The 24,071-nt window shown below is 60.3% G+C and overlaps 2 protein-coding genes across 11 annotated transcripts; both read right to left on the bottom strand.

Moving 5' to 3' along the window:
* Positions 1–1,401: 1,401 nt before the first annotated feature.
* CARNS1 (carnosine synthase 1) lies at positions 1,402–11,664 on the bottom strand. 7 transcript variants are annotated; one of them, XM_055094584.3, is made up of 10 exons: positions 11,492–11,664; positions 10,804–10,830; positions 9,329–9,599; positions 8,485–8,574; positions 7,762–8,249; positions 7,344–7,518; positions 7,167–7,252; positions 6,169–6,400; positions 5,790–6,070; positions 1,402–3,647 (listed from the first exon to the last, which is right to left on the bottom strand). In XM_055094584.3, exons 2-10 carry the CDS (start codon positions 10,804–10,806, stop codon positions 2,421–2,423), a joined length of 2,853 nt encoding a protein of 950 aa, XP_054950559.1. In that variant the 5' UTR covers positions 10,807–10,830; positions 11,492–11,664; the 3' UTR covers positions 1,402–2,420. The 7 variants fall into 7 exon arrangements, with proteins under 7 accessions (XP_054950559.1, XP_034789022.1, XP_057155168.1 ...); XM_034933131.4 differs by lacking the exon at positions 11,492–11,664 and adding an exon at positions 11,249–11,444; XM_057299185.2 differs by lacking the exons at positions 9,329–9,599; positions 11,492–11,664 and adding an exon at positions 11,249–11,441.
* A 5,214-nt stretch (positions 11,665–16,878) lies between these two features.
* On the bottom strand, positions 16,879–23,067 carry TBC1D10C (TBC1 domain family member 10C). 4 transcript variants are annotated; one of them, XM_034933141.3, is made up of 9 exons: positions 22,640–23,067; positions 21,806–21,905; positions 21,484–21,591; positions 21,289–21,395; positions 20,973–21,087; positions 20,298–20,387; positions 19,974–20,163; positions 17,858–18,012; positions 16,879–17,584 (listed from the first exon to the last, which is right to left on the bottom strand). In XM_034933141.3, exons 1-9 carry the CDS (start codon positions 22,789–22,791, stop codon positions 17,237–17,239), a joined length of 1,365 nt encoding a protein of 454 aa, XP_034789032.1. In that variant the 5' UTR covers positions 22,792–23,067; the 3' UTR covers positions 16,879–17,236. The 4 variants fall into 4 exon arrangements, with proteins under 4 accessions (XP_034789032.1, XP_063464678.1, XP_034789030.1 ...); XM_063608608.1 differs by having other exon boundaries at positions 20,298–20,363; XM_034933139.3 differs by lacking the exon at positions 22,640–23,067 and having other exon boundaries at positions 20,298–20,363; positions 20,973–21,083; positions 21,806–22,281.
* Positions 23,068–24,071: the final 1,004 nt, after the last annotated feature.

The raw sequence follows: 24,071 nt of genomic DNA, 5'->3' as shown, positions 1-24,071 counted from the left end.
CACCCAGGCTGGAGTACAGTGGCAAGATCGTGGCTCATTGCAGCCTTGACTTCTTGGGTTCCAGTGATTCTCCCACCTCAAATCCCAAGTAACTGGAATGACATAATCACATAATCTTTTTTTTCTTTCTTTTTTTTTTTTTTTTTTTTAGAGAGGAGGTCTTGTTTTGTTGCCCAGGAGGCTGGTCTTGAACTTCTGGACTCAAGTGTTCCTCCTGCCTTGGCCTTCCAAAGTGCTGTGATTACAGGCACGAGCCACTACACCCAGTAAAAACCAAAAACGCTGTTGACAGAATGAACTTAGGCCAGGCAGGGTCGCTCATGCCTGCGATCCCAGCAATTTGGGAGGCCAAGGCGGGTGGATCCCTTGAGGTCAGGAGTTCAAGACCAGCTTAACCAACATAGTGAAAACCTGTCTCTACTAAAAATACAAAAATTAGCCGAGAGTGGTGGTGCATGCCTATAGTCCCAGCTACTTGGGAGGCTGAGGTAGGAAAATCGCTTGAACCTGGGAGGCAGAGGTTGCAGTGAATCAAGATCACGCCATTGCACTACAGCCTGGGCAACAGAGTGAGACTCCGTCTCCAAAAAAAGAAAAAAAAAGAAGGAATGAACACACTCAACACAGCAAATCTTGTCTGTGACATGTGGTCTGTGACTTTAGATTGGGTATGGATTTGGCGGGGCGCGGTGGCTCACACCTGCAACCCTAGCACTTTGGGAGGTCGAGCCGGGTGGATCGCTTGAGGTCAGGAGTTCGACACCAGTCTGGCCAACATGGTGAAACCCCGTCTCTACTAAAAATACAAAAATTAGCTGGGTGTGGTGGTGGGTGCCTGTAATCCCAGCTACTTGAGAGGCTGAGGCAGAAGAATCACTTAAACCCGGGAGGCAGAGGTTTCAGTGAGCCGTGACTGTGCCATTGCACTCCAGCCTGGGCAACAAGAGTGAAACTGTCTCAAAAAAAAAAAAAAAAAGATTGGGTGTGGATTCTTATTGGATGGGGATGTGTGGGTGTGAATTTGGGCCAGACCAGGCCTTGGGTGTGAGTTCTGATTGTTGGAGGCTGTCTAGGTGTGCCTTCCATGTGCATAGGGGAGGTTGGGTATGAACTGAGGTGGACAGAATTCAGGGGTCTCCAGGCATGCAGAGGGTTATCTGGTTGAATGTGGCCCTCTGGTTGTAATTCCACCAAAGGAGATCCCCAGGTTCGGGTCTTGATGTGGGTGTAGGGCAGGCCCCTAGCAACCCAGGGCAACTCAGACACCAGGCCAGTGGGGTGGTTTTCCCTTAGCTCCAGATGCTACAAGTATCCCCTACCCGTCTCTTGATCCCCCTTCCCCACCCCCTATCTAGCTGATCCTGGGAGGAGTTGTCCAGTCAAGAGAACCTATCTAGACACTTCACCAGTACATAAGCCTTTATTTGGGGAGGGATGCCTGGGGAGCTGCCTCCAGCTCCTCTGCTGCACAGAGGCAGGATTTCTTAAAGCATCTTCCCTGAATGAGGAAGAGAGTGTAGACTCTCCTCTGCCAATGCTAGTTAGGTGTGCCAGAGGCCAAAGCACCAAAGCTCGGTGGAGAAGGTTTGTGATGCATAGGAGGGAGGTGTTCACGTGTCTCAGGGCCACTTGTGAATGAGGGCAGGGAGGTGAGGGGGGCCTAGAAGCTGAATGGGCATGTAAAACTTGATCAAAACAGAAACCTGGACCCTGCATCATGTCCTGTGACCCGCCCTCCACTGTGGTATAATCCTGGAGCAGTCATTTTTCTTCTCTCAGCCTGTTTCCTCTCATCGGGGGAACATAGGCAGTTGTGTCTGCCTGGGGTGAGCAGAAAGAGGATTACTTCTGTCCACAGGCCACCTGCCTCTACCGCTCAGGCCGAATGAGGCAGGTTGGATGCCACCAAGTTTCCAGCAGGCTCTAGAGCTATCCTAGAATTTGGGTAAGAGGAAGACAAGGGTTCTAGTCTCAGGTTTTCCCAGGATTTGTCCAAGGCTTGGGGCCCAGCCAGGTCCTCTCCTCTTGTAGATGGCAGGAAGAGAGTGAGACCTGGAGAGGTGGACAGGACAGGAGGGGCTGGGTTTGGGCCCACTCCCACCTGGGGAGCTGGCGTCAGAGGCGTGTGTGTGTGTGTGTGTGTGTGTGTGTGTGTGTGTGGCCATTGTCATTTCTCCAAGGCTAGAATGCTGGGGAAGCTGTAGGCTGGACTGGGGCCTTCGGGAGGGCAAGAGGCCCTTGAGTCCAGGATGCCTTGGTGTCTAAATTGCCCTGCTGCTCTGGAACAGACCTAGGCATTGCAGCGGGCCAGGCTGGGGCTGGGGCATGGTGATGGGGAGAGAAGCAGGAAGAGCTCCAGGGAGCAGAGGGCACCACAGTGCCTCCTCCCAGCACTGCTTCCCTGCCCCCTGACCCCAGTGCTATTTGAAGTGAGACAGGAAGTGGGCAACAGGGTAGCTGGGCCCATCGATGCCCAGGCCCTGGCAGAGGCCCAGCAGGCGGAGACGGGCCTCGGTGGGGCTGGGTCCGGCACAGGCCACACTGCAGTAGGGCTCCTCGTACTCGCCAGGCACCAGGGCCTCCTCCAGCAGATTGAGGCGTAGCAGTCCACGGTCGTGCAGGGCCTGCAGGGTCTCACGGCTGGCGGTGGAACTCAGGGCCTGCAGGTGCTGGGACACAAGGCACATGACGCCCACCAGATGGCCACGAGCACGTGGGCGGGTGGGCAGGGCAGGACGCAAGCCACAGGCCACCATAACAGCAGCCAGCAGCAGGTCCACACCATAGAGCTCCAGGATCCAATCACGCAGGTAGAAGCCACCCATGCGGGGGTTGATCTCGATAAGCCGAGGCCCAGCCCCGGTCAGCTTGAGCTCCACGTTGAAGACTCCATCGAGCAACCCGCAGCCCAGGCAACAGCGGAAGGCTGCCTGAACCATCTGTGCCTCCTGCTCTGGTGCCAGCCCGGTGGGCATGCAGGCTGCTGTCTCAGTGAAGCCAGGAAGCCTCGTAGGGCCATTGTCGGAGACAAAGGCAGCCAGCAGCCGCCCACCAAACAACACCAGGTCCACGTCGTGCTCGGTGCCCTCCACAAACTCCATCAGCAGCATGGCATTGCCCCAGCCCAGCCCAATGCCTGGGTGGTCGGCCTCGCCCTGCAAGTCTCGGGTAATCCGGGAAAAGTGCTCATGGCACTGTGGCGCATCCTCTACCAGCCGCACACCCACTGCACCTGCCCCGAACTCCAGCTTCATGACACCTGGCAGGGGTACCTGGTGCACGGCCCTCTCCACATCAGCCTCGCTCTCCAGTGGGCAGCAGGGCACAGCATGGAGGGAGGGCGCAGGCCAGGGTGGGCCATGGTGGCGCAACAGGTGCAGCTGGGTGAGGCTCTTCTGCTTAGCCAGGCGCATGGCAGCTGGGGAGCTGCAGGGCAGACCTAGCTCCTGGCAGAGCAGGGCTGTGAGCACCAGGCAGTCATCCCAGTAGGAGAAGCAGCCATCTAGCTTGAGGCCGCGAGCCCGCACCAACTCTGCCAGCAGCCGTGCGTTCTCCTCATCCCTCCGGTGCTCTGTCATGTCAAAGTGGATGAAGGTCTGTACCAACTGGGATGCAAAGTGGTTGGGGTCTGACTCCACGAGGTGCAGCTGCAGAAGCCACAGGGTGGGGCATATCCAGGTCAGCTAGTACTGGGTGCTAGGGGGATAGGATGGGGCCTAGGATGGCCCCTTCAGGGGATACGAGTACACAAACACTAGGTTCTCAATAAATGTGTGTTGTGGATTGACTGAATAAATGGAAGGGGCAGAAGTAGGACACCTGATACAGGCTGGAGGGGAGGGAAGGCATCCTAGAGGAGGCAATGCCTAAGCTGGGAGCTGAAGAATATGAGTCAGCCAGGTGGCTGCAGGAGGAAAAGGCATGTTCTGGGTGGGAGGGGCTGCAGCACAGAGAAGAGGGTGTGAGAGAGCGTGGTGGACTCTTTCCCACAGGCAGCCTCACTGGCCGGGGATTGCAGAGAAACTACCAGGGCTGGGGCTTGGGACAAGTGGTTTGGTCACAATTCACCCCATGTGCTCTGACACTGGGAAGTGTCCACGGAGGAATCCAGTGGGGCCCCGTGCCCCTAAAGCTTACTGCCTGCTGGGGGAACCCAGGGCAGGGCAGCCACTGAAGAGAGAGGGAGGGTGGCTCTCTGCAAAGTAACACAGCCTCGGCAGTGGAGTGACATTCCAAGTGGAGAAAACACTGAGCAAGGCAGGGGACACAGAGGTGGTGTCCACAGGGGATGCTGCACGGTGGGAGAGGGGAGAGGAGGCCAGTGTGCTAGATTAGGGCCAGCTTGAGATGGCCTCAGTTTTCTTATCTGTTCAATGGGGATAAGAATGTCTAATTGGCTGTGCGCAGTGGCTCACACCTGTAATCCCAGCACTTTGGGAGGCCGAAGCAGGAGGATCGCTTGAGCTCAGGAGTTCAAGACCATCCTGGGCAACAGAGCGAGATCCCGTCTCTACTAAAAATTTTTAAAATTAGCCGGGCAGGCCGGGCTGGTGGCTCACGCCTGTAATCCCAGTTCTTTGGGAGGCCAAAGCGGGCAGATCACTTGAGGTCAGGAGTTCGAGACCAGCCTGGCCAACATGGTGAAACCCTGTCTCTACTAAAAATACAAAAATTAGCCGGGCATGTTGGTGCGTGCCTGTAATCCTAGTTACTCCGGAGGCTGAGGCACGAGAATCACTTGAACCCAGGAGGCAGAGGTTGCAATGGGCCGAGATTGCGCCATTCCACTCCAGCTTGGGAGACAAAGAGAGACTCCGTATTAAAAAAAAAAAAAAAAGGCCGGGTGCGGTGGCTCACGCTTGTAATCCCAGCACTTTGGGAGGCTGAGGCGGGTGGATCACGAGGTCAGGAGATCGAGACCATCCTGGCTAACATGGTGAAACCCCATCTCTACTAAAAGTTAGCCAGGCGTGGTGGCGGGCGCCTGTAGTCCCAGGTACTCGGGAGTCTGAGGCAGGAGAATGGCGTGAACCCGGGAGGTTGCAGTGAGCCGAGATCACGCCACTGCACCCAGCCTGGGCGACAGAGCAAGACTCCGTTTCAAAAAAAAAAAATTAGCTGGGCATGGTGGCACGTGCCTGTAGTCTCAGCTACTAGGGAGGCTGAGGTGGGAGGATCGCTTCAGCCCAGGAAGTCGAGGCTGCAGTGAGCTGTGATCGCACCACCGCACTCCAGTCTGGTCAACAGATTGAGACCCTGTCTCAAAAAAGAAAAAACAAAAACAAGTCTACCTGCCTGGCTCGCTCCAGATTCTGTAAAGTGATGCCCTGCTATGAACTTGATTCAGGATCTGTATGCGGTTCCCCAGCACCCTCTGCGGGTCCTGGGTGCCAAGTGTCAGGAATTCAACCTCAAAGGGCCCGCCCTTTCCCCAAGACAGAGCCAGGCTCCTTAGCCTGGCATTCAAGGCCCCCACTCTGGCGCTAACGCTGTCCCTCGCCCAGCCCATCTACCCGGGCTCCTCTCCTCTTTCTGTGGAGGACTCCCTGCCCTCCCCAGGGCCTCTCACTCCAGAACTAGCGGAGTCCCCTCACCCTCACCGGGCGGCGGACTCCGCCCCTACGCCTGGGCTTACTTGTACCTGGGCAGGATGCCCCGCCCAAGCACCGCCTCTAGCGCGGCTGGTCCCGCCCCAAGGACGCCCCTTTGCTCCAGGCCCCGCCCCGGGGTCCCGCCTCCACCACTCGGGCCAGGACCTGGGGCCCAGCCCCGCCCCGCGCCCCGCCCACCTGGAGCCCGTAGTCGCGCGCCGCCTCCCACACGAACTTCTTGCTGACGCCGCCAGCGCCGACCACCAGCAGCTGCTTTCCCTCCATGAGGCAGCGCGCCGACCGCCGAAGCATGGTCTCCACCAGCGGCGCCGCCACCGCCTCGTCGGCCGCCGGCCCCAGCCGCGGCGCGGCCCACAGCCCCTCCAGCGCGCCGCACGCCTCCAGGCACAGGCCGCCGTTCAGCTCCAGGGCCACTGGGGTCAGCACGCCGCCGGCCGCTGTCAGCGCGAAATCCACGCCTGCGCCGGGCGGGGGGCGCGAGCTCAGCTACGGCAGCCCCCGCCCTCCAGCCCCTGGCCCTCGGCTCCCGGCCCCGGCCCCGGCCGCCCTCACTCACCCAGGAAGTCCGTGTGCGCCCGGCGCCCGCCGCGCTGCTCGGCACTCAGGCCGGCCTCCAGAGCCAGCACGGCGGCCAGCGCGGCCTCGGCCGCCGCCTTGACGCGCTGCCGCACAGCCGCCACCTGCGCCTCCTCGCCCAGGCCGCACTGGGCCAGCGCCACCTCCAGCGTCCTCGGCAGGGAGTTGTGGTGCCGTAGGGGGCGGTCCCCGCGGCCCACGCCGCACACCACCTGGGCAGGGGGAGACTCAGGGGGAGGCCCACACACTCCTGCCCCCCACGCACACCCCCACCGCCTTGTGCCAAAATTCAGACCAGACCCCTCACTGGACATTCAAGAAGCCCCGTCCTCCAACGTGTCTTAAATTGCACACGAGCTCTCCCTGCCACTCCCCATCTGGTCCCCAGACCTCTCCAGGGATTCTACCCAGGCTTCCAGGCCCAGCTGGGGTCCCCCTCCAGGATGGCTCCTGCAGCCCTGGGGGCCTGGGCCACCCTGGTGTGCCCCACCCTAGCATCTCCCTGGGGCGCACCTTTCCCTACCCCACTGGAGCTCCCTGAGGGCAGGGTCGAATCTCTCCCTCTCAGTGTAGCCTAGAGCGGGGTACTCAGGAGGGTCCGTAAGCCTTCCTGACTCTCCAGCTTAGAGGCCCCTCCTGAATGGGTCCAGGCACTAGAGGTTTATCAGGAGGCCCTGGGTCAGCCTCTACGTGGGCAAGAGCTCTCTGGGAAGACAATTCAGCCCCCTGGGCCCTGGTACTACCCAGCGTGGGGCTGAGCACAGGGGCAGGGGCTCTTGGTGTGGGAGGGATTCTGGAAGGGTTGCAGGAGAGGGAAGACGGGTCAGACCCAGTAGTTTCTCCAGAGGCAACTACGACCCCCCTAAGGATTTTGTCCTCTCTGCCCAGAGACGGCTCAGGGGCCCTTGGCAAACCACTACTGGGACTCGGCTGGCGTGTGGCAGGCAGGGTCACAGCCTGGGCCTGGGCCACGCTCACCTTGCTCAGCAGTGGCCTATCACCCTGTGTCCGACACACCACAGCACAGATTCGCACGGCCAGGCCGGGGCCGGGTGAAGGACCATCTGGGGGAAGACGGGGAGGTCTAAGGCCAGCACAGAGTGGCCAGAAGGCCACACCAAACTCCCATCCCTGGTCAGCCCAGGTGGCTCTCACCTGAGCAGGGCAGCTGGGCAGGTGGGTACACAGCCTCCACCAGGACACTCTCCTCCTCCTCCAGCTTCTCCAGCAGCGCCAGCACTGTGTCCACCACTGCACCCAGCTCTGCCCGCGGGTGCAGACGCCATGCCTGCCGCCCCCGCCAGCGCCAGCCACTGAGCTTCACAGCCACCTGCAGCAAGGAGGGGAAAGGGGCCTCCTGGACACCACCCCAGGTACTGCAGGGTGGGGCACTTCCGCCACAGGAGCCGGTGAGTAAACTGAGGCAAAAGGGCAGGGGATTGCCCCAGAGATGGGGCAGGGCAGCGGCAGGGCTAAGAGGTAGGGACACCTTTCCAGCCAGACTTGGTAACCGTGCCTGGGTCCCATCCTGCTGGCATCTGTACAGACCTCAGGGTGGGCGAGAGTCTGTTACCTGCAGGATATCACCCAGGGCCTCGGAGCGCAGAAAAGCCTCCACTTCCTCTTTCACCAGCGTCTCCTGGCCCTCTTTGCCACTCAGCTCCACCAGCCGTAGCCCTAGGCTGGCATCCCCTCCCCGCAGCAGCCCCGGCGGCTTGTAGGTGAAAGCCAGGGTTGCTGGCACAGCCACACCACCCTGCTGGGCCAGCAACTGCCTTGTCAGCAGCCGGTCCTCCAGCAGCCGGGCCAGCTCAGCCGAAGCTCCTGTGGGGCAGGTCAGGTCACGGGCGAGTTCTGCTGCCTCTCGGCCCCGGCCAGGCCCCAGGCCCAGGCCTGCCAAAAAGTAGGTGGCACGGCGCGGGGGGACAAAGTCATCCAGGAATGTCAGGCCCCCAGGGTGGAAGCTCACAGCCTTGGAGACTAGCAGGGCTGCCTCACCCGGCTGCCCGGGTGCTGGCACCTTCATCAGCCAAGCAGGGGACAGGCAAAGGAGCATGTTTCCTGTGGGCAGAGAAGGCAAGTGGCTGGCCAGGGAAGGCTTGATGCCCTATGCCCGGGCCCCCGGGTAGCGGAGTGGAAGCAGCTGATCCCAGAACCCATCCCCATTCGGCATGGCAGCTGCTCCGGTGGAATGCAGGCAGTTGCCAGGGTTGGCGGGTATTTTGGGATGTGGCTGGGCCAGGGCAGGGCTGCCCTTTCTGTAGAAGGGGATGGGGAAACTTGAGCACACACTCACCCGGGCTCTGGACCCCACCCTCCAGCAGCACAGGCAGAAAGGTGCTGGGGGAGCCCAGAACGCACAAGGTCACCTCCGCCCCAGGACAGCCTCGGGAAAGAGAACATGGCCCAGCTCACCAGGGGCGCCCTTGCTGTCTCTCTGCCCACCTTCCACCACCTCCACACCCATGGCCCCACCCTGAGCCCCCAGAGTTTTCCCAGGAATCGGACGAGACAGGGGACAGGCAGGGAATGGAGGTGCCCGCCGGTCCTGCCCCGTGAAGCTGGTTTCCCCTTTCTGCAGCTGTTCCAGAGGTGCTGTGGGCTGGGTGACTGGAGACCTGAGTTCTAGCCCGAGCTCTGACTTTCTGTGTAACCTTGGAGGAGTCAGTGTTCCTCCAAGCCTCAGTTTCCCAGTTTGTACAATGGGACCAAGTCTGTGATTCTCAGGTATTCTGCCTGTGAACCCTCTGTCCACACGAAGTCTGATATATGTAACAGGCGTGGAGGGGCAGAAGGGGAGGAATCTGGGGGGGTCTCAGCTGCTGAGCTGCCTCCACCACAGCTCCCAAGACCTTTCTCTAGAAGCTTCGGTGCCACACAACGTGGTTTCCCAATCCCAGGGCTGGGTCTTTTTGGGGAGGGGGTGAGGGCAGGGAGCCCAATCCTTGACCTCACTGGTGCCAGATGCCCTTGCAAACAATGTCCGCCTACCCTAGGCCAACTGGCTGTGCCTTCCCTGCCTTCAGATGGAACCAGAGCCTAGGGGAAGGGGCCGACCTTGACAGGGATGAGCAAGCAGACTGGGCTGAGGGCCCCTCCCTGCCCCCAGAGGTGCCCCCCTCCAGGGAGCCCTTGGGCACCTGTGCGGGGCACCTGGCTGCGGTCCTGGGTCTCCGGAAGGCCAGCTTGCTGCAGACAGCTCTGCAGGAGGCTGTAGTAGTAGACAGTCCAAGCCCGGGCCTCGGCCCCCTCGGGGGATCCCTTGCAGTCCAGGCCCACGTCCTGGCGCCAGGAGCCAGGGAAGCAGCCTGTGGGCGGCAGGCCAGAGCCCCCTCCCCAGGGGCCCTCTTCCTCCAGGTCCTTGGAGCCCAGTGGGCAATCCCACTCGGGACCCGATGGATCCAGGGAGAGCTGAGAGAGCAGAAGTGGTAGGTCTTGGGCAGGGTGGGCCAGTGGGCACATTAAGTCACCCAAGGGTGTAAGCCCCCCACTCTCCCAGCCTGGGCTATGTTCAGGGCTGACACCGTCCCGGGGACTAGGAGAGGAAAGGCTTGTGTTGGGGGTGAAGGCTTGTTAATGGGAACGCAACCGTGGGAGTGCTTTGTAAACTGTTCTGTGTGGTGCCCCTGGGGGGATGACAGGAAGCAGTGTCTTGCCGGCCAGCCCCTCCCGCCCCTGCCATGCTGGGCTCCGCCTTAGCTTGCTTCACAGCAGCAGAGTTTTCTGCTTGTTTTGTTCATGGAGGCAACCCCAGCACCTAAAGCGTGCCTGGCACACAGCCACTTCTCAGTAAGTGTTTGTTGACTGAAGAGTAGATGAATGAACGAACCCAGCCATCACTCTGAGGTGGCTTATTTCTGTCTCATGACCCGGCATGGAGTGTGCTGACACCTAAATGTGATTCCACTGTCATCCCCACGTAGGTCTTGAAGCCCTACTGTGTGCCCAGCCCTGGGCTAAACATTAGGAGGCTAGACAGTATCCCCCCTGCAGATATTTTGAGTCATGGAAATGCTTTCTTTGGATGAAACCTAACGTCCCTCCCCTCTCTGAGGCTGGCGCCCCCCCAATATGGGGCTGCTGAGAGGCTTCGTGTGAATGGAAATCTTGTTCTTTGCAGTCCCCAGGCCTGGACAGGCCTGGCAGCTGAGTCTGTCCTCCAGAGGACAGGCTCGGCCACCTTGAGCAAGTTGTGAGGTCTCTTTGGACCTTGTTGCCTGGTGCCTGCCCTCTCCCATCCCCTGGGGGCTGATGAGGCTGGGACGAAGAGAATCTCTTGGTTGTTGGGCGATGGTGTGCTGTGGCCCAGACGGCAGAGGACTGGGCCTCATGCCTGGGCTCGAATCCCAGTTTGCCAGGGCCAGAGCCTCTGTGCCGTCTCCTAGAAGGTGAGCTCCCTGAGGGGCCATGGAATGAATGAATGTCACAGGGCACTAAGAGTGCCCACCTCCCAGGATGCAGCCGCAGGGTGGGGGTGAGGGAGCTGGTCGTGGGTCTAAGCTGTCTGCAGGGGGCAACTCCCAGGCTTAGGTCCTAGGTGCTGCCTGCTGTCCTCTGGGCCCACTCTCTGCCCAGGGACTTGGGCCTTGTGGGGGAGGGACCACAGAAGACTCACCATCTCGTGGGTGGAGTGGCTGAGAGACTGATGGCAGAGACAGAGGGACAGAGAGACGAAGGAGTCAGGGCAGCCAAGTCCCTGCCTGGCCTTCCAGCCCCTAGACTTTGGGAGTGGAGAGGTGGCCGACACCTGTCCCTGCAGAGAGAGGCCAAGGCCGCCCCACCCCCACCCCGAAGGTGGGGAGGGATTTCTGCTGCCCAGACCGAGTGGCTCCTGCCCCAGTGTGGCTCACAGGTCCTTCCTGCCCTGGGGTCCGGGCTTGGCTCTGCCCCTCCAGCGCGGGGGGGAGTGGGGGGCGCCGGGTCCCGGGGGTGGGGGGCGTAGCGTCGAGGGTCCCGCCGCGGGGAGCGGGCGCCCGGGGTCCCCGTCCCCGCGACTCCTGCCCCGGCCGCCCCCCTCCCTGGCTCTCCCCGGGGCGGGGCCGGAGCCGGAGCCGGGGTACCTGGCGGTGGCAGCGGCTCGGCGGGCGTGGCGGGCGGACTCGGACCGGGCGGGATGCAGCGGCGGCGGCGGTGGCAGTGGCACAGCGCCCAGCCCAAGCGGCGCCGCTTTATATAGAAACGCCTGGGGCATGCCCAGTGCCCAGCGGGGGCGGCGCGGGGCGGACGGACCGACAGGGACCGATAGGGACCCGCCGGGGACGCGCCCCCCCCCCCCGCCCGTCAGCCACGAAAACGTCCCAGACCTGGGGGCGTGGGGCGGGACACGGACCCAGCAGGAGGAGGGCACGGAGCAGGCAGGGAGAGACGGGGGTCTTCAGAGACACAGAAGAAGTCCCGACAGAGGGCCAGGTACAGATGGACAGGGACTGTCGTCGAGGGTCACAGACGTAGGGCTGCCATGAAGAAAGAGGGAGGCCCACCATGGAGAAGAGATGGAAAGGAGGGGCGGGGAGAGCCGGAGCAGGCAGAGACTGGTACTAGGGCCCGCCCTTAAGGGTGGGGTGCCCGGGAGAGCAGCCTGGAGCACACAGCCCTGAGCCCTACCTTTGGATGGAGGCCGGAGGTCCCAGCCCTGCAGCTTTCTGTCCCAGCTGCCAGCGCTCTGCCCTATTGCACGTTCTCCCAGAGAGGCCCTCCTGGGCCAGGGTCTCCACACATCTGTGCAGCCCCCTCCTCACTTCTGGACCCAGTGGACTTGCACACAGGGGCCAGGATGTCTATAAGATCCAGCCTCTCCTGGTGCGGTGGCTGCCTATAATCCCAGCACTTTGGGAGCCTGAGGCAGGAGAATTGCTTGAACCCAGGAGTTTGTGACCAGCCTGGGCAACATAGCAAGACCCTGTCTCTACAAAAAAAAAATTTTTTAACTAGCTAGTTGAGGTGGTGTGGGCCTGTAATCCCAGCTACTTGGGAGGCTGAGGTGGGAAGATCACATGAGCCCCGGGGGTCGAGACTGCAGTGAGTCCTGGTTGTGCCACTGCACTCCAGCCTGGGCAATACAGTGAGAGCCTATCTCTCTCGCTCGCTCCGCTTTTTTTTTTTTTTTTTTTTTGAGACAGAGTTTCAGTGTGTCGGCCCAGGCTGGAGTGCAGTGGTGTGATCTCAGCTCACTGCAACCTCTACCTCCCAGGTTCAAGTGATTCTCCTGCCTCAGCCTCCTGAGTGGCTGGGATTACAGGCACATGCCACCACGCCTGGCTAATTTTTGTGTGTTTAGTAGAGACAGGGTTTCGCCGTGTTGGCCAGGCTTGTCTTGAACTCCTGACCTCAGGTGCTCCTCCTGCTTCGGCCTCCCAATGTCCTGAGAACACAGGTGTAAGCCACTGTACCCAGCCGAGACCCTATCTCTCTTTTTTTTTTTTTTTTTTGACCCTATCCCTTTTTTTTTTAAGACAGAGTCTTACTCTGTCACCAGGCTGGAGTGCAGTGGCACAATCTTGGCTCACTGCAACCTCCGCCTCCCCAGGTCCAGTGATTCTCCTGCCTCAGCCTCCCAAGTAGCTGGGACTACAGGTGCGAGCCACCATGCCCAGCTACTTTTGTTTTGTTTTTTGTTTTTTTTTTTTTGAGATGGAGTTTCGCTCTTGTTGCCCAGGCTGGAGTAGCTGGGATTATAGGCATGCGCCACCATGACAGCTAATTTTGTATTTTTAGTAGAGACAGGGTTTCTCCATGTTGGTCAGGCTAGTCTCGAACTCCCGACCTCAGGTGATCTGCCCGCCTCAGCCTCCCAAAGTATTAGGATTACAGGCATGAGCTACCGCGCCCAGCCCACCTAGCTAATTTTTGTATTTTTAGTGGAGACGGGGTTTCAAGATGTTGGCCAGGATGGTCTCAATCTCCTGACCTCATGATCTGGTCACCTTGGCCTCCCAAAGTGCTAGGATTACAGGTGTGAGCCACTGCACCTGGCCCCCCTATCTCTTTAAAAAAAAAAAGAAAGAAAGAAAAAAGAAGAGAAAAGAAAGGAAAAGAAATCTTCTCTGCTTATCAACACCCACCCAGGTCAACTTCACACCCGGAGTTGAAGCTATAATCTCCCCAAGACATACATACTCACACCCAAGTGCACCCACCCAACCACAGAAGCATACCCCAGGAGACCTGGGTCTCAGCCACAATTCACCCACAGAAGCACAACCAGAGATTCATCCCCTCTCCTGGAGTTTGTCCCACCAGTGGGTTTCAATCCTAGCTCTGGCTGTGGGACCTGGGCCTCTCCCCTTTGTGATCTGAAGCTCACTCTCCCCAGCCTAGAATGGGGCTGGTTTCCCTCTCCTAGGCAGGGCAGCCTATGGCTCTAACTCCTCCCTCTCACAGTCCCCAGTCAGCCCTTCTCCCTGCCTGTCTCGCAACTGGACACATATTAAGCCCTGGCTGTCCTTGAGAGCCTCCTGGCCTGGGGGAGAATACTGAGGGGCCCACACATGTCAGGGACAGAGATGACAGCTGTTGGACCCTTTCTGCAACTATATACAGGGCAGTCTGTGCAGACCCATCCCTGTCTACCACTGGAGGGGGTCGGCAGAGAGGGGAAATGGCTTCTCCAGGATGCCCAGTCCAGCCCACATTCCCCACACAACTTCCAGGCCCACGTGCAGCCCTCCCTACAGCTGGCCCAGGCTCCAGGAATGAGGAACCAGCCCCATTCTAGGCTGGGGAGAGTGAGCTTCAGATCACTAAGGGGAGGGGCCCAGGTCCCACAACCACCCCAGGAGACCCAATCGCTTGCCACCTGGGTGGCCTGAGCGTCCATGGGGTCCCACTGTGGGGCCTGGGCGTGATCCAAAGAGCATGAGCTTTGACATTTAACAACATTTAACAAGCTCTGCAGCCCTGGGGACTCAGTTTTCTCATCTTCAAATGGGGATACAGTGCACACTCAGCCCAGGTTTAACACTTCACATGCAAGGGAGCAATTATGAGACTGAGAGAGGTCGTGTGACTTGCCCAAGGTCACACAGCTGGTGAGAGGCAGAGCTGGGATCTTCTGCCAGAATGCGTGCATGCATGCACAGAGTGCTGCGGCTGTGCCCTCTCCTAGGCCACCCTGTCTGGTCCCTGGCTGCTCTGGCTTTTGCCTTGTGGATACAGGGAGGAAAATCAGAGTTGGGCAGCTGCAGCCCAAGCTCAGGATCCTGGGACTTGGGGCAGGCAGGTGGGCGGGTGGTTCTGCTCTGCCCCTGCCAGGAAAGCCTGGACATCACCTGAGGCTAGGTAGGGGTGGGGTGAGGAGAGGCAGTGCTTTGGCTGCTGTCCAGCTGGACTGAACAGTCATCATCATCATCATCATCATGAGCTGGTAGAGCCCTCTTGAGGCTGGGGTGGGGGCTATTATAATCCCATTATCCGCAGGAGAATACTGAGGCTCAGAGAAGAAGAAAGGGCCTTTCCCATGCAGGGGAGTCCAAGTCTGACCCCTCTGGGAGCCTGGAACAGTGTGGGAATTCAGGGAACCTCAAGTGGGTGGCAGGGCAAGATGGAGACGGTGGGTCCCCCCCGCCGATCCATGGCAGGCACCCATTTGCCCTGCTCCACTCCTTTGCATGCCCCCACTCGTGTCCACTCTGAGGCAGGCTGACAGACATCCCAGGGGCCCTCCCAGCTTCAGTCCCCACACACTGAGTCCTCTCACATGCATCACTTCCCTTCTCTGAGCCCCTTTCCAGGCAGATCTGTAGGGACTTTCTAGGTTCACTGAGCATGTTTGTGTAGGTTGCTCACTGCACAAAGGCACCTGGGAGAGAGATCACGCCCCACTCTGCTACACCATGCACTCTGGTGAGGCTGCATGTTGCCTGGAGGAGAGACGTCTTTCCCTAGCTGGCAGAAAGGTGCTGTGGGGGCCGGTGCAGCCCTGCGGAGGAGAGCCTGTGAGAACGCATGTGTGCGAGGGTTCACACCCGGAGGGCACTGGTCCTCTTCTGTCCAGCCTGTGAGTTAGGGCTCCCATGCAGGTGACTGATAAGGAAACCTACAGAAGAGCTGCCCAGAAAACAGTCTCCTGAGTAGGAAAGGCAATGACTGAGCCCCAGCTGGAGGGACGCTGCTGGAGACCACCGGCTCCTAGGGTCTGTGTCCAGGGTGAGCCACTGCCACCGCGCCCCCGCAGGCTCATGACAGACCCTCGGCCCAGGGCTGAGGCTGCTGCACCTTGCTCCTCTATTCTCCCAGGCAAAGAGCTGAACTGTGGAGGGCGGGGAGCTCCCAAGTGGATTTCAGGGACAAGTGCCCCCTGACCCCGGCCACCCTGCCCGCTACAGTGCCTGAGATTCCACCAAGACACTCCTCGTCTAAGGATAAGGCATAGTCTACACAGCACAGAGCCTTGCCTCTGCATTCCAGCCGGCTCTGCCTTTCACTGTGGGCCTGGGTGAGGTCCTTGTCCTCACTAAGCCTCTGTGTCTCTAACAGGGATATCAGGGGCCACCTGCAGAGAGAGGGCCTAGGGGCAGGGGGTCTGGGAAAGGGTTTTGTAAACTACAGGTAAGGAGGCTATTATTAAGTTGCAGGCACCCCAGCGGGGTGAGGAGGAGTGGGCAGAGGAGGCTCTGGAGCACGCTCTAAATCACGGGAGTCTGGCTATTGCCTCATCCACACACTGAGGGGCTGGTGCAGGATTGGGGGTAGAGCGGGGAAGGAGCAGGAGAAAGCACTCCCAGGGGGCTGCCCAGGGGGGAGCTGCCAGTGGTTGGGGCAGGGCTAAACCTTGGGTCTGCTATGGATAGTAAGGCTTTCTGCAAGTTCTTGCTCCTCCTGAGCCTCAGTTTCCCCCGGAGAAACGACAGATAAGGAAGGGTCTGGGCCGCCATGATTCCCTCTTCCAGGGGTTAGGCTCCTTGGGAGTAGGACAAGTCTGCCCAGGACCCAGGACCTGGCACTTGCCACATAGACACAGCCTGTGGCCCTGTCGCAAGAACATTCCAAACCCAGAGTCTGACAGGTGACTCCACTGACACCCCACCCAATGGCCACCCCTGGAGCCTGGGCCTACAGATGCCTCCCATCCATATGGAGTCCTGCCGTGTTCCCCATCGAAGGGAGGGCACTTGGGAATGGACACTGCGGGACACACGCCTGTGTCGGAACCAGCCCTGTTGCCCTGGCGATGGCTCAGGTCCTGGGCACCCACGGGGGCTATTAGTGAGTGTGGGAGGGGGTTTCCATGGTGGCGGTCCCGAGGGGGCAGACGCAGGGCCCAGGGAGGGGTGAGGGCTGGCGGGACCTTTCTCCTTTGTCCGCGGCACACTAGGCCTTTGTTCTTGCCTGGATCCCTTTGACAGATGTGACTAGAACCATGGGTGCGGGGAGGACTTGGGTTAGAGTCCCCCATCCCAGCGAGTACTGAACCACCCTGGAGGGAGGGGAAGGAGGGCAGAAGAGCGGGTAGAGCCCCTGGACTCACCATCCACTCGGGCGCCCTCCTCCTGCAGGTGCAAAAGCCACTCCTGTCCCCAGAGGCTGGGCAGGGCGACTTTCAATTGGCTCTTATTACTGTAAACACCTTCCCCAGCGGCCAGTGGGCAGCCTCGGTGTGTCCCCAGGGCAGGACCAGGAGAGGGCGGGGCTGGGAAGGGCAGGTGAGGGAGGAGGGGAAGGGGCTGCCTGTCTGGGGTTGGGAGGAGGGCATTTGATCCAGCGCCATCCAAGGCATCTGTTCAAGAAGATTTTATTCCTGGTGCCCTCTGGGGTCCCTTGACTCAGTCAACCCCTTCCCTGACTCCTTTGGTGCTGGCTTTGGTACTTGTGAGGGCCTGGGCACCAGGACGGTTCCATGGGTCCTCACGTGCCCCACTCTGTGACCCTCCTCCATGCTAGTGCCTGACCCAGTATCTACCACGGAGGACCTCCTCCTTCCCCACTGCCTGGTCCTTGCCAGGAAGGAAGCCAAGTCCCCGAGTCCCAAGAGTAAAGTGCGGTGCCTATTTGCTGGGCTGGCATCAGCCATCAGGCAATTGAGACTGGGGGACACTAAGTCCATGGTCCTCTCAGAAGCGGGTGTCCAGGAAGGAAGTGGAGCCTCGTTGGGGCCTGGGGGGCCCCTCGATGGGGGCGCCCCGGGCCCGAGTCAGGAGCCCATGGAAAGTCTTGCCGCGGGTCTGGGGTTTCCGCCGTGGTGGTCTGGGCTCCTCCGGGGGCTGCACCACAATCCGAGGCACCTCAGGCTTGGCGCCTCGTCGCACCCCTGCCAGCTGCTGGGCCTCAAAGATGGCTTGGGCCCCGGCGAGGCGGACCTGTGGCCGGGGCGGGGGTCCCGGCGCGGAATCGGGCAGCTGGGCCAGCTGGGCCTTGATCTCCCGCTGCAGGTCCCGCTCCGACAGCACCACGCTGTGCACCTGTGGGGAGCAGTTGGTGCTGTGTTTGCCCGGCCTCAAGGCAGGAACAGGAAACTGTGAGGTCCCCAGCCCAGGAAGTGGCTGAGGACTGAGGGGCTGACAGCCTCACTGGGGAGCCACAGAAAGCCACTGGAGGCCTCAGGTTTTTGTGTTCTCTGAAGCTCAGGGGACAGGAACTAAGTCCCCATTCTCGCTTTGGCTTCCTGCTCTGGGACTCAGTTTCCCCCGTGCAGCAGGGGCTGGGCAAGTCCAAGGAGAGGTGGGGGTACCCACCTGTGACATGAAGGCCTCCTCCTGCAGCTGCGCGGGGGGGATGGCTCGAAGGGCTCCCAGTGTCTCCAGGAGGCCAGGGCAGGCCCCTCGCTGCTCTGCAGTGCCCAGCGCCAGGCGCACCAGTGTCAGCCCCACACGGAACAGTACTCTGGCACCTGCAGGCCGGGGGCTTATTCACTGGGAGGCCGGCCCTGCCCCTCCACAGTTCTGCACCCAAACCTGCCCTCAGCCATATGCCTCCCACTCTCCTGCAGCTCTGCCCTCCCCGGTTCAGGAACAATGACAGAGGGTGGAGTTGCATTTCGGGTAACACAGGCCGCTGTACTGGCCAAGTTAGCCTCAAGAGCCACAGATGCTTTGGGGAAGAGTTAATATCTTGTGAATTTGGTTACTGTCACCTCCCATCCCCACCCCCGCCAGAATGAAGGTCTTGATCACTTGATGCTCAGATGCCATCCACATCTGGAGCCAGCAAGCACCCAGCAGGTGCCTGTGGGCTCCGGGGAGGAGCACCTCCTACCCTCCCTGAGCCAGTCAGGCCTCCATGTGCTATGATCACCCAGCTCCTACCCCAGGCAGCATCCGGGTGACAGGTGATGTGCCACCAGGCACAGGGCCATCACCTTCAGCACACCTGGTCCCATGACTCGAGGCTCCAAAAGGGAACTCTGGAGCTGGTGAGCTAGCTCCCTGCCCACACCCCAAGGCTCCAGTCCCCTCCAAGCCACCAGCTTCCTGCCAGGAGCCCAGGGCTACTGATGCCTTCACACCAAGCCCTCCCTGGGCCTCAGCTTGCTCATCTCCATGATGAAAGGTCAGGTGGAGCCCTTTAAGGGCCTTTACAACTTGGATCTGTGACCCTCTGATTCTAGAAAGATCCTAGGCAGAACTGCTCTTCCCTAAGCCAGGAGCATAGCACTCAGTGCACACTCCCCACAGTGTGAGTTTGGGCTAGTCCTGGAGCCTCAAAATTCCTTCCTGGCAGCCTCTGATCTGAGAAGAGCCACCAGGGGACCAGCGAGGTTGAGTGATGATGGTAGGAACAATCACTATTCATACTATCGTCCTTCTGATAAAGGGAGCCTGTGTAGTGTTTGCCCCCAGGTGGGCAGGTCAGGCCCTGCCCAGCTCTGCCCAGCCCTGCTCTCGAGGTCTAAGGCTGGTTGGAAGGTGACCGCATGGATAGCGACTTGGACACCTGTGGCCAGAACTCTAAGCCAGCCAGTGGTCCTCCGCTGTGCGGAGGGCAGGAAGCCGGCTGAGCACATGACAGGCATTCAGTATGCACAGTATGCATATGCTGACTGATTTCTACCACGTTTTAAGGTGCAACCTCCAGACCTCACATATAGAACAGAATGCAGGTGGGTTACCGATGGCAGTATCAAGGCAGAGTCCCAAAGACACAGGGAGTCCAGCTTGGCTCTGCTCCAACTCCCCTCCTGTTCTTGGCCTGGCCCCCAGCCTCCACCTCTCTGGCTTCATGGCTCCAAGCCCTCCCTGCTTCGTAGACTGTAGCCTGGCCCCTGGGGACAGTGGCCTCTCTGGCCCCAGGCCTCCACAGGCACCCCTGTGAGTCCTCCTCCTGCACAGAGCAGCCAGAAGGAGCTTAAATGCAGCCATCGCCCCTGCACTCCCCTGACACTCCCTGTCACATCCCTAGTTTTATTTTCTTCATGACACTTCTGACAATCTATAAATATCTTGTAAATTTGGTTACTGTCGCCACCCATCCCCACCCCCGCCAGAATTGAAGGTCTCGATCACTTGATTCCCAGCTGCAGATCCACGTCTGGAGCCAGTGAGCACCCAGCAGGTGCCTGCGGTCTCTGGGGAGGAACGCCTCCTACTGTCCCTGAGAAGCTCAGGCCTCCATGTGCTGTGATCACCCTGCTCCTGCCCCATCTGCCTCCTCTGGAAGCCTCCCTGGCCCAGCTCTGCACCAGGCGGTGCCTGGGTGATGGTGATGGGTGATGTAGCGCCAGGCACCAGGCCATCACCTTCGGTACACCCAGTCCTGTGATTTGAGGCTCAAAAAGGGAACCCTGGAGCTGGTGAGCTACCTCCCCACCCACACCCCAAGGCTCCTGCCCCAGCCACTGGCTGCCCCACTCACCCTCACTGAGGAAGGCATCCCAGACACGCAGCACTGTGGGGAAGGGCAGGGAGCGGGCGAAGAGACACAGGAACCACTCGGGCAGGTACAGCAGGGGCCCGACGCCCACCTGCTGCAGGTGCTTGTGCACGTGCGGAAGCAGCCGCCGCAGCAGGGCCATGAACACCTCGGCGTCCAGCCGCACAGCCTCCTGTGGCCACGTCCATCAGCAGGCCAGCACCGCCACCCCCAGAGCCCAGGCTCAACCTCCCTCAGTCCCCAGACCCCCACCCACTCACCGGGCCCCTGCCCCTCCTTCCTCCAGCCCCCATGTCAGCCTCTCACCATGTGGGGCCCGTAGTACCCAGGGAGGTAGACCTCACAGATCTGCACCAGGCACCAGAAGGCCTCCTGGGGAAGGGGCAGGGCACAGGCCTGTAAGTGCTCACCAAGGAAGGGACCGCGGAGGAGAAGGCAGGACAGGGGAAAGGAGTGAAGGGGAGGGCCTGGGCACCACAGGGGCCTGGACTCAGGGCCACTCCTAACCTGCGCAGTTCCTGGAAGCCCTTCCCAAAAGCCCCCTCCTCTGCCCAAGACAGGGTCTGCTGAGGGGTTTAGGGTGTTGGAAATCACAGGGCTCATGGTGTTAGATTTGAAGGTCACAGGGTTGGGGTTCACTGGCCAAGGGTTGGGAGTGTCCCAAAGTTCAAGTCCTGGGTTTCTGGGTCTTTGGGGTTGGGGTCATAGTCCCCAAGTTCAGAATCAGGAGTCGTGGGGTCAAGGTGATAACATCCAGATTCCTAGATGACTGGGGTCAAGGCTGGGGTCAAGGGTCCCAGGTTCCTGGAGTCAAGGTCATTAGGCTTGAAGGTCACTGAGGCTGGCAGTCATGAGGACCTGGGTCACTAGGACAGGGTCTAGGAATCAAGCATTGCAGGTTTCCGAGGCCACAGTTTCTGGGGATGGGGTTCCCTGGGCCTAGGTCACTAGAGTTCCCAGAGCAGGGTCAAGGTCACTCACCTCCGGGGGCAGGTGCATGAGCAGCACAGCAGCCACGGGCCCCTGGGCCTGGCAGTAGCCCTGCTCCGGTCGATACAGGGTGTAGGCCTTGAGCACCTGCAGGAGCCCCTGCTGCCTGTGCCGGAAGACCCCATAAGGGGCCAGTCCTGCAGGCACCCCCTTCTCCACCCTCTGGGGGCCTCTGCCCAGGCCTCAGCCTCCCTGGGCCTTGCTGGGTCCCCTGAGATGCAAGACTGTAGAGCTGGGCTGGGGAAAGTGGGCTGGAGCACCTGGGGCTTGTGGGGCTGGGGGTCCCTGGGCATCACCGGCCTCGTACCCGTGGCCCTGAGGCGACACAAACATCTCGTGCAGAGGGAACTGACGGTGCAGGTCCCTGCCAATGGTCTCCATCCACTGTGGGTCTCCAGGGGCCTCTGCCAGCTCCTGTGGGTAGCCGGGAAGGTGGGTGTGAGGGTTCAGTGTGGTGAGGGGCTCTGGGTAGGGGAATTGGGGCCCCTGCCCACTCCCTCACCTGATAGGTGCCAGGGCTGTTCTTCTGGCACACATGGGCCCCACACAACAGGGGCCAGCATCGGGCGCGCAGGGCAGACGGGATGCCTTTCCGGCACTGCATCTTTACCTGTGGGTGAGGCCAAGGGCTCCACTAGGCACCCTCCATAGCTCCTGCTGGCAGGCCCCAGGCACAGCTCATCAGCAGGCAGGGGCCCACTTTGGGTGGCAGGGAGCAAAGGCCGGAGGTGCTGGGACACAGGGTGGGTACATTTTGCCAAGATGTGGGCTGAGGCAGAGAGGAATGAGCCACGGAAGCCAAGTGGGGCCCCTGCCCCCCTCACCTTCTTGTACCGCCGGGACATGGTTTTCTCCCAGTGCGAGGTCATCTCCACCCACTTCATCTCCCGTTGGCGGATGAGGTCTGCAGGTGGGTGGCCCGGCCTGGGGGTGCATGGCACAGGTATCCAGGCGCTGGGCAGCTGTTACCCAAGGCCCACACTGCCACCCTCCAGGCTACCCAGGTGAACCCAGCTCCTGGCCCTAGGGATCTCTGGGAGCCCTGTGGGGTGACCTGTGACCCAGGAGCTGCCAATGCTTGTCACGGGGACAGGAAAGGATGTGGCTCCGACGTGGGCAGAATGCAGGAGACTGAAGGGGTGAGTGGGTGTGTATTGGGGGAGGGGCTGGTTGGCTGTCACCCAGGACAGGGACACAGACAATTCATAGGGGAAGCTGGCTGGAGAGAGCCCTGGACTGGAAGCCCAGAGTCCTGAGTTTGAGTCTGGGTCTGTGTCTGATCTCCTGTGTGACCTGGGGCAAGTTTCTGTCTATATCTGGACTTGTGTTTCTGTCTGTAGCTTGGGGAAAGGGGGAAGGAGGAGGTATGGGTTCTGTGATTTGGATCTGGGATTCCTGAGCCAGAGGTTCAAAGGGGAAGGATGTTCTGCCCCAGTAGTGGGTGCAAACCCTCGGAGGCTGGGGGTAAGAGACGTACAGAGGCCTCCCCGGACCCTTCCCACCTTAGGGTTCCACCTGGCACCTGCAGAGGGGTACTACTGGCTGAGTCCCCCTCCCAATCCCTACCACCAGACCCTCCTGGCCTCCCTCCAGAATTCAGCCCTCAGCCCCCCGTCCTCTGTCCCAGCATTCCGCCAGCCCTCACCCTGCCCCCTTACCCTGGCTCTGCTGAGCTGCCCCCAATGAATCCATAGCGGTCGGCCTGGCGATATGGGCCAGGCCCGCTGAGCTCTGAGTCGGACCCCAAAGAGCTGGAGTCATCCTGCAGCTCGGGAGGCTGCACCAGGTCCTCCCCCAGGGCCTGGGCCATGGTGCCCGGGGCCTTCGATGCCACAGGCAGAGAAAGTGGGGAGAACCAGTGTGAGGGGCCACTCCCGGCCAGCCTGGGGCCTGGCTGTGGGGTCAGAGGGGGGAGGTTTCAGGGTATCTCACCAAGCCCCCTATGTCTCCTCTTTTATGGGGGCAGGGGCTAGGCCCTGCCCTGACAGAAAAGCCAGGCCTCTGTCCGGAGACCCAGCCCCAAGCCCTGCCCCTGTCCCCACCAGCCCAGCTCACCTCCCGCAGCACCTCACCTCCTCCTCTCACTTCCTCCTCCTCCTCACACAGCTTTGGCAACCGCTGGGGGCCCCTCCCAAGGGTGGGGGGTGTCACCCCTTCCTCTCTGAGGCTCTTCCTGCCTGCCCCAGTGCCCCTGAGCTGTGGGCTCCTCCCACCCTCCCCATGGCCCCAGTGACTGCAGGCTTGAGTTCCTGTGCTGGTGTGGAGGGCCCAGGACTGTTAGACGCAGGGGCTGGGCCACCTCCAGTTCTTTTGTTTGTTTCTTTTGAGACAGAGTCTCGCTCTGTTGCCCAGGCTGGAGTGCAGTGGCGCGGTCTCAGCTCACTGCAACCTCCACCTCCCGGATTCAAGTGATTCTCCTGCCTCAGCCCCCCAAGTAGCAGGGACTACAGACATGCACCACCATGCCCGGCTAATTTTTGTATTTTTAGTAGAGACAGGGTTTTGCCACATTGGTCAAACTCTTGACCTCAGGTGATCCATCCACCTCAGCCTCCCAAAGTGCTGGGATTGCAGGCATGAGCCACTGCGCCTGGACTTCATGTTTGTTTCTTGAGACAGGGTCTTGCTCTGTCACCCAGGCTGGAGTGTAATGGCACGATCTGGGCTCACTGCAACCTCCACCTCCTGGTCTCAAGAGATCCTCCTGCGTCAGCCTCCATAGTAGCTGGGAATGCAGGCGCGCACCACCATGCCCAGCTAATTTTTGTATTTTTTGTTGAGACAGGGTTTCGCTGTGTTGCCCAGGCTGTACGCAAGAGACCATCCCGCCTTAGCCTCCCAAAGTGCTGGAATTACAGGCCTGAGCCACCACGGCAGGCCCACTTCCAGTTCTGAGGTTACTGGCATGTAAAGCACCAACTCAGGGTTCCAACAAGAATTAAGGTTCATTTATCGTCTGCTCTTTTTTTTTTTTTTTTTGAGACAGTCTCGCACTGTCGCCTGGGCTCCACCTCCCAGGTTCAAGCGATTCTCCTGCCTCAGCCTCCCAAGTAGCTGGGATTACAGGAGGCTGCCATCATGCCCAGCTAA

Source organism: Pan paniscus, chromosome 9 (genome assembly GCF_029289425.2).
Source record: "Pan paniscus chromosome 9, NHGRI_mPanPan1-v2.0_pri, whole genome shotgun sequence".
Taxonomy (NCBI): domain Eukaryota; kingdom Metazoa; phylum Chordata; class Mammalia; order Primates; family Hominidae; genus Pan; species Pan paniscus.
Note: the sequence above shows the minus strand (reverse complement) of the source record. Positions and strands in the feature narration are given on the sequence as shown.

What these genes read in the sequence shown, in the direction of transcription:
- CARNS1 (XM_034933129.3), bottom strand. Translation starts at nt 9,650, where the DNA reads ATGTGCCCACTGGCCCACCCTGCCCAAGACCTACCACTTCTGCTCTCT. An exon ending in ATAGGCCACTGCTGAGCAAG is followed by an intron (nt 6,401 to 7,166) that starts GTGAGCGTGGCC and finishes CCCCCTGCCCAG; the next exon opens with GTGGTGTGCGGCGTGGGCCG. An exon ending in GGCGCACACGGACTTCCTGG is followed by an intron (nt 6,071 to 6,168) that starts GTGAGTGAGGGC and finishes CGCCCGGCGCAG; the next exon opens with GCGTGGATTTCGCGCTGACA.
- TBC1D10C (XM_034933141.3), bottom strand. Translation starts at nt 22,791, where the DNA reads ATGGCCCAGGCCCTGGGGGAGGACCTGGTGCAGCCTCCCGAGCTGCAG. An exon ending in GTGTCGCCTCAGGGCCACGG is followed by an intron (nt 21,088 to 21,288) that starts GTACGAGGCCGG and finishes CTTCCGGCACAG; the next exon opens with GCAGCAGGGGCTCCTGCAGG. An exon ending in GGATGCCTTCCTCAGTGAGG is followed by an intron (nt 18,013 to 19,973) that starts GTGAGTGGGGCA and finishes CCCGGCCTGCAG; the next exon opens with GTGCCAGAGTACTGTTCCGT.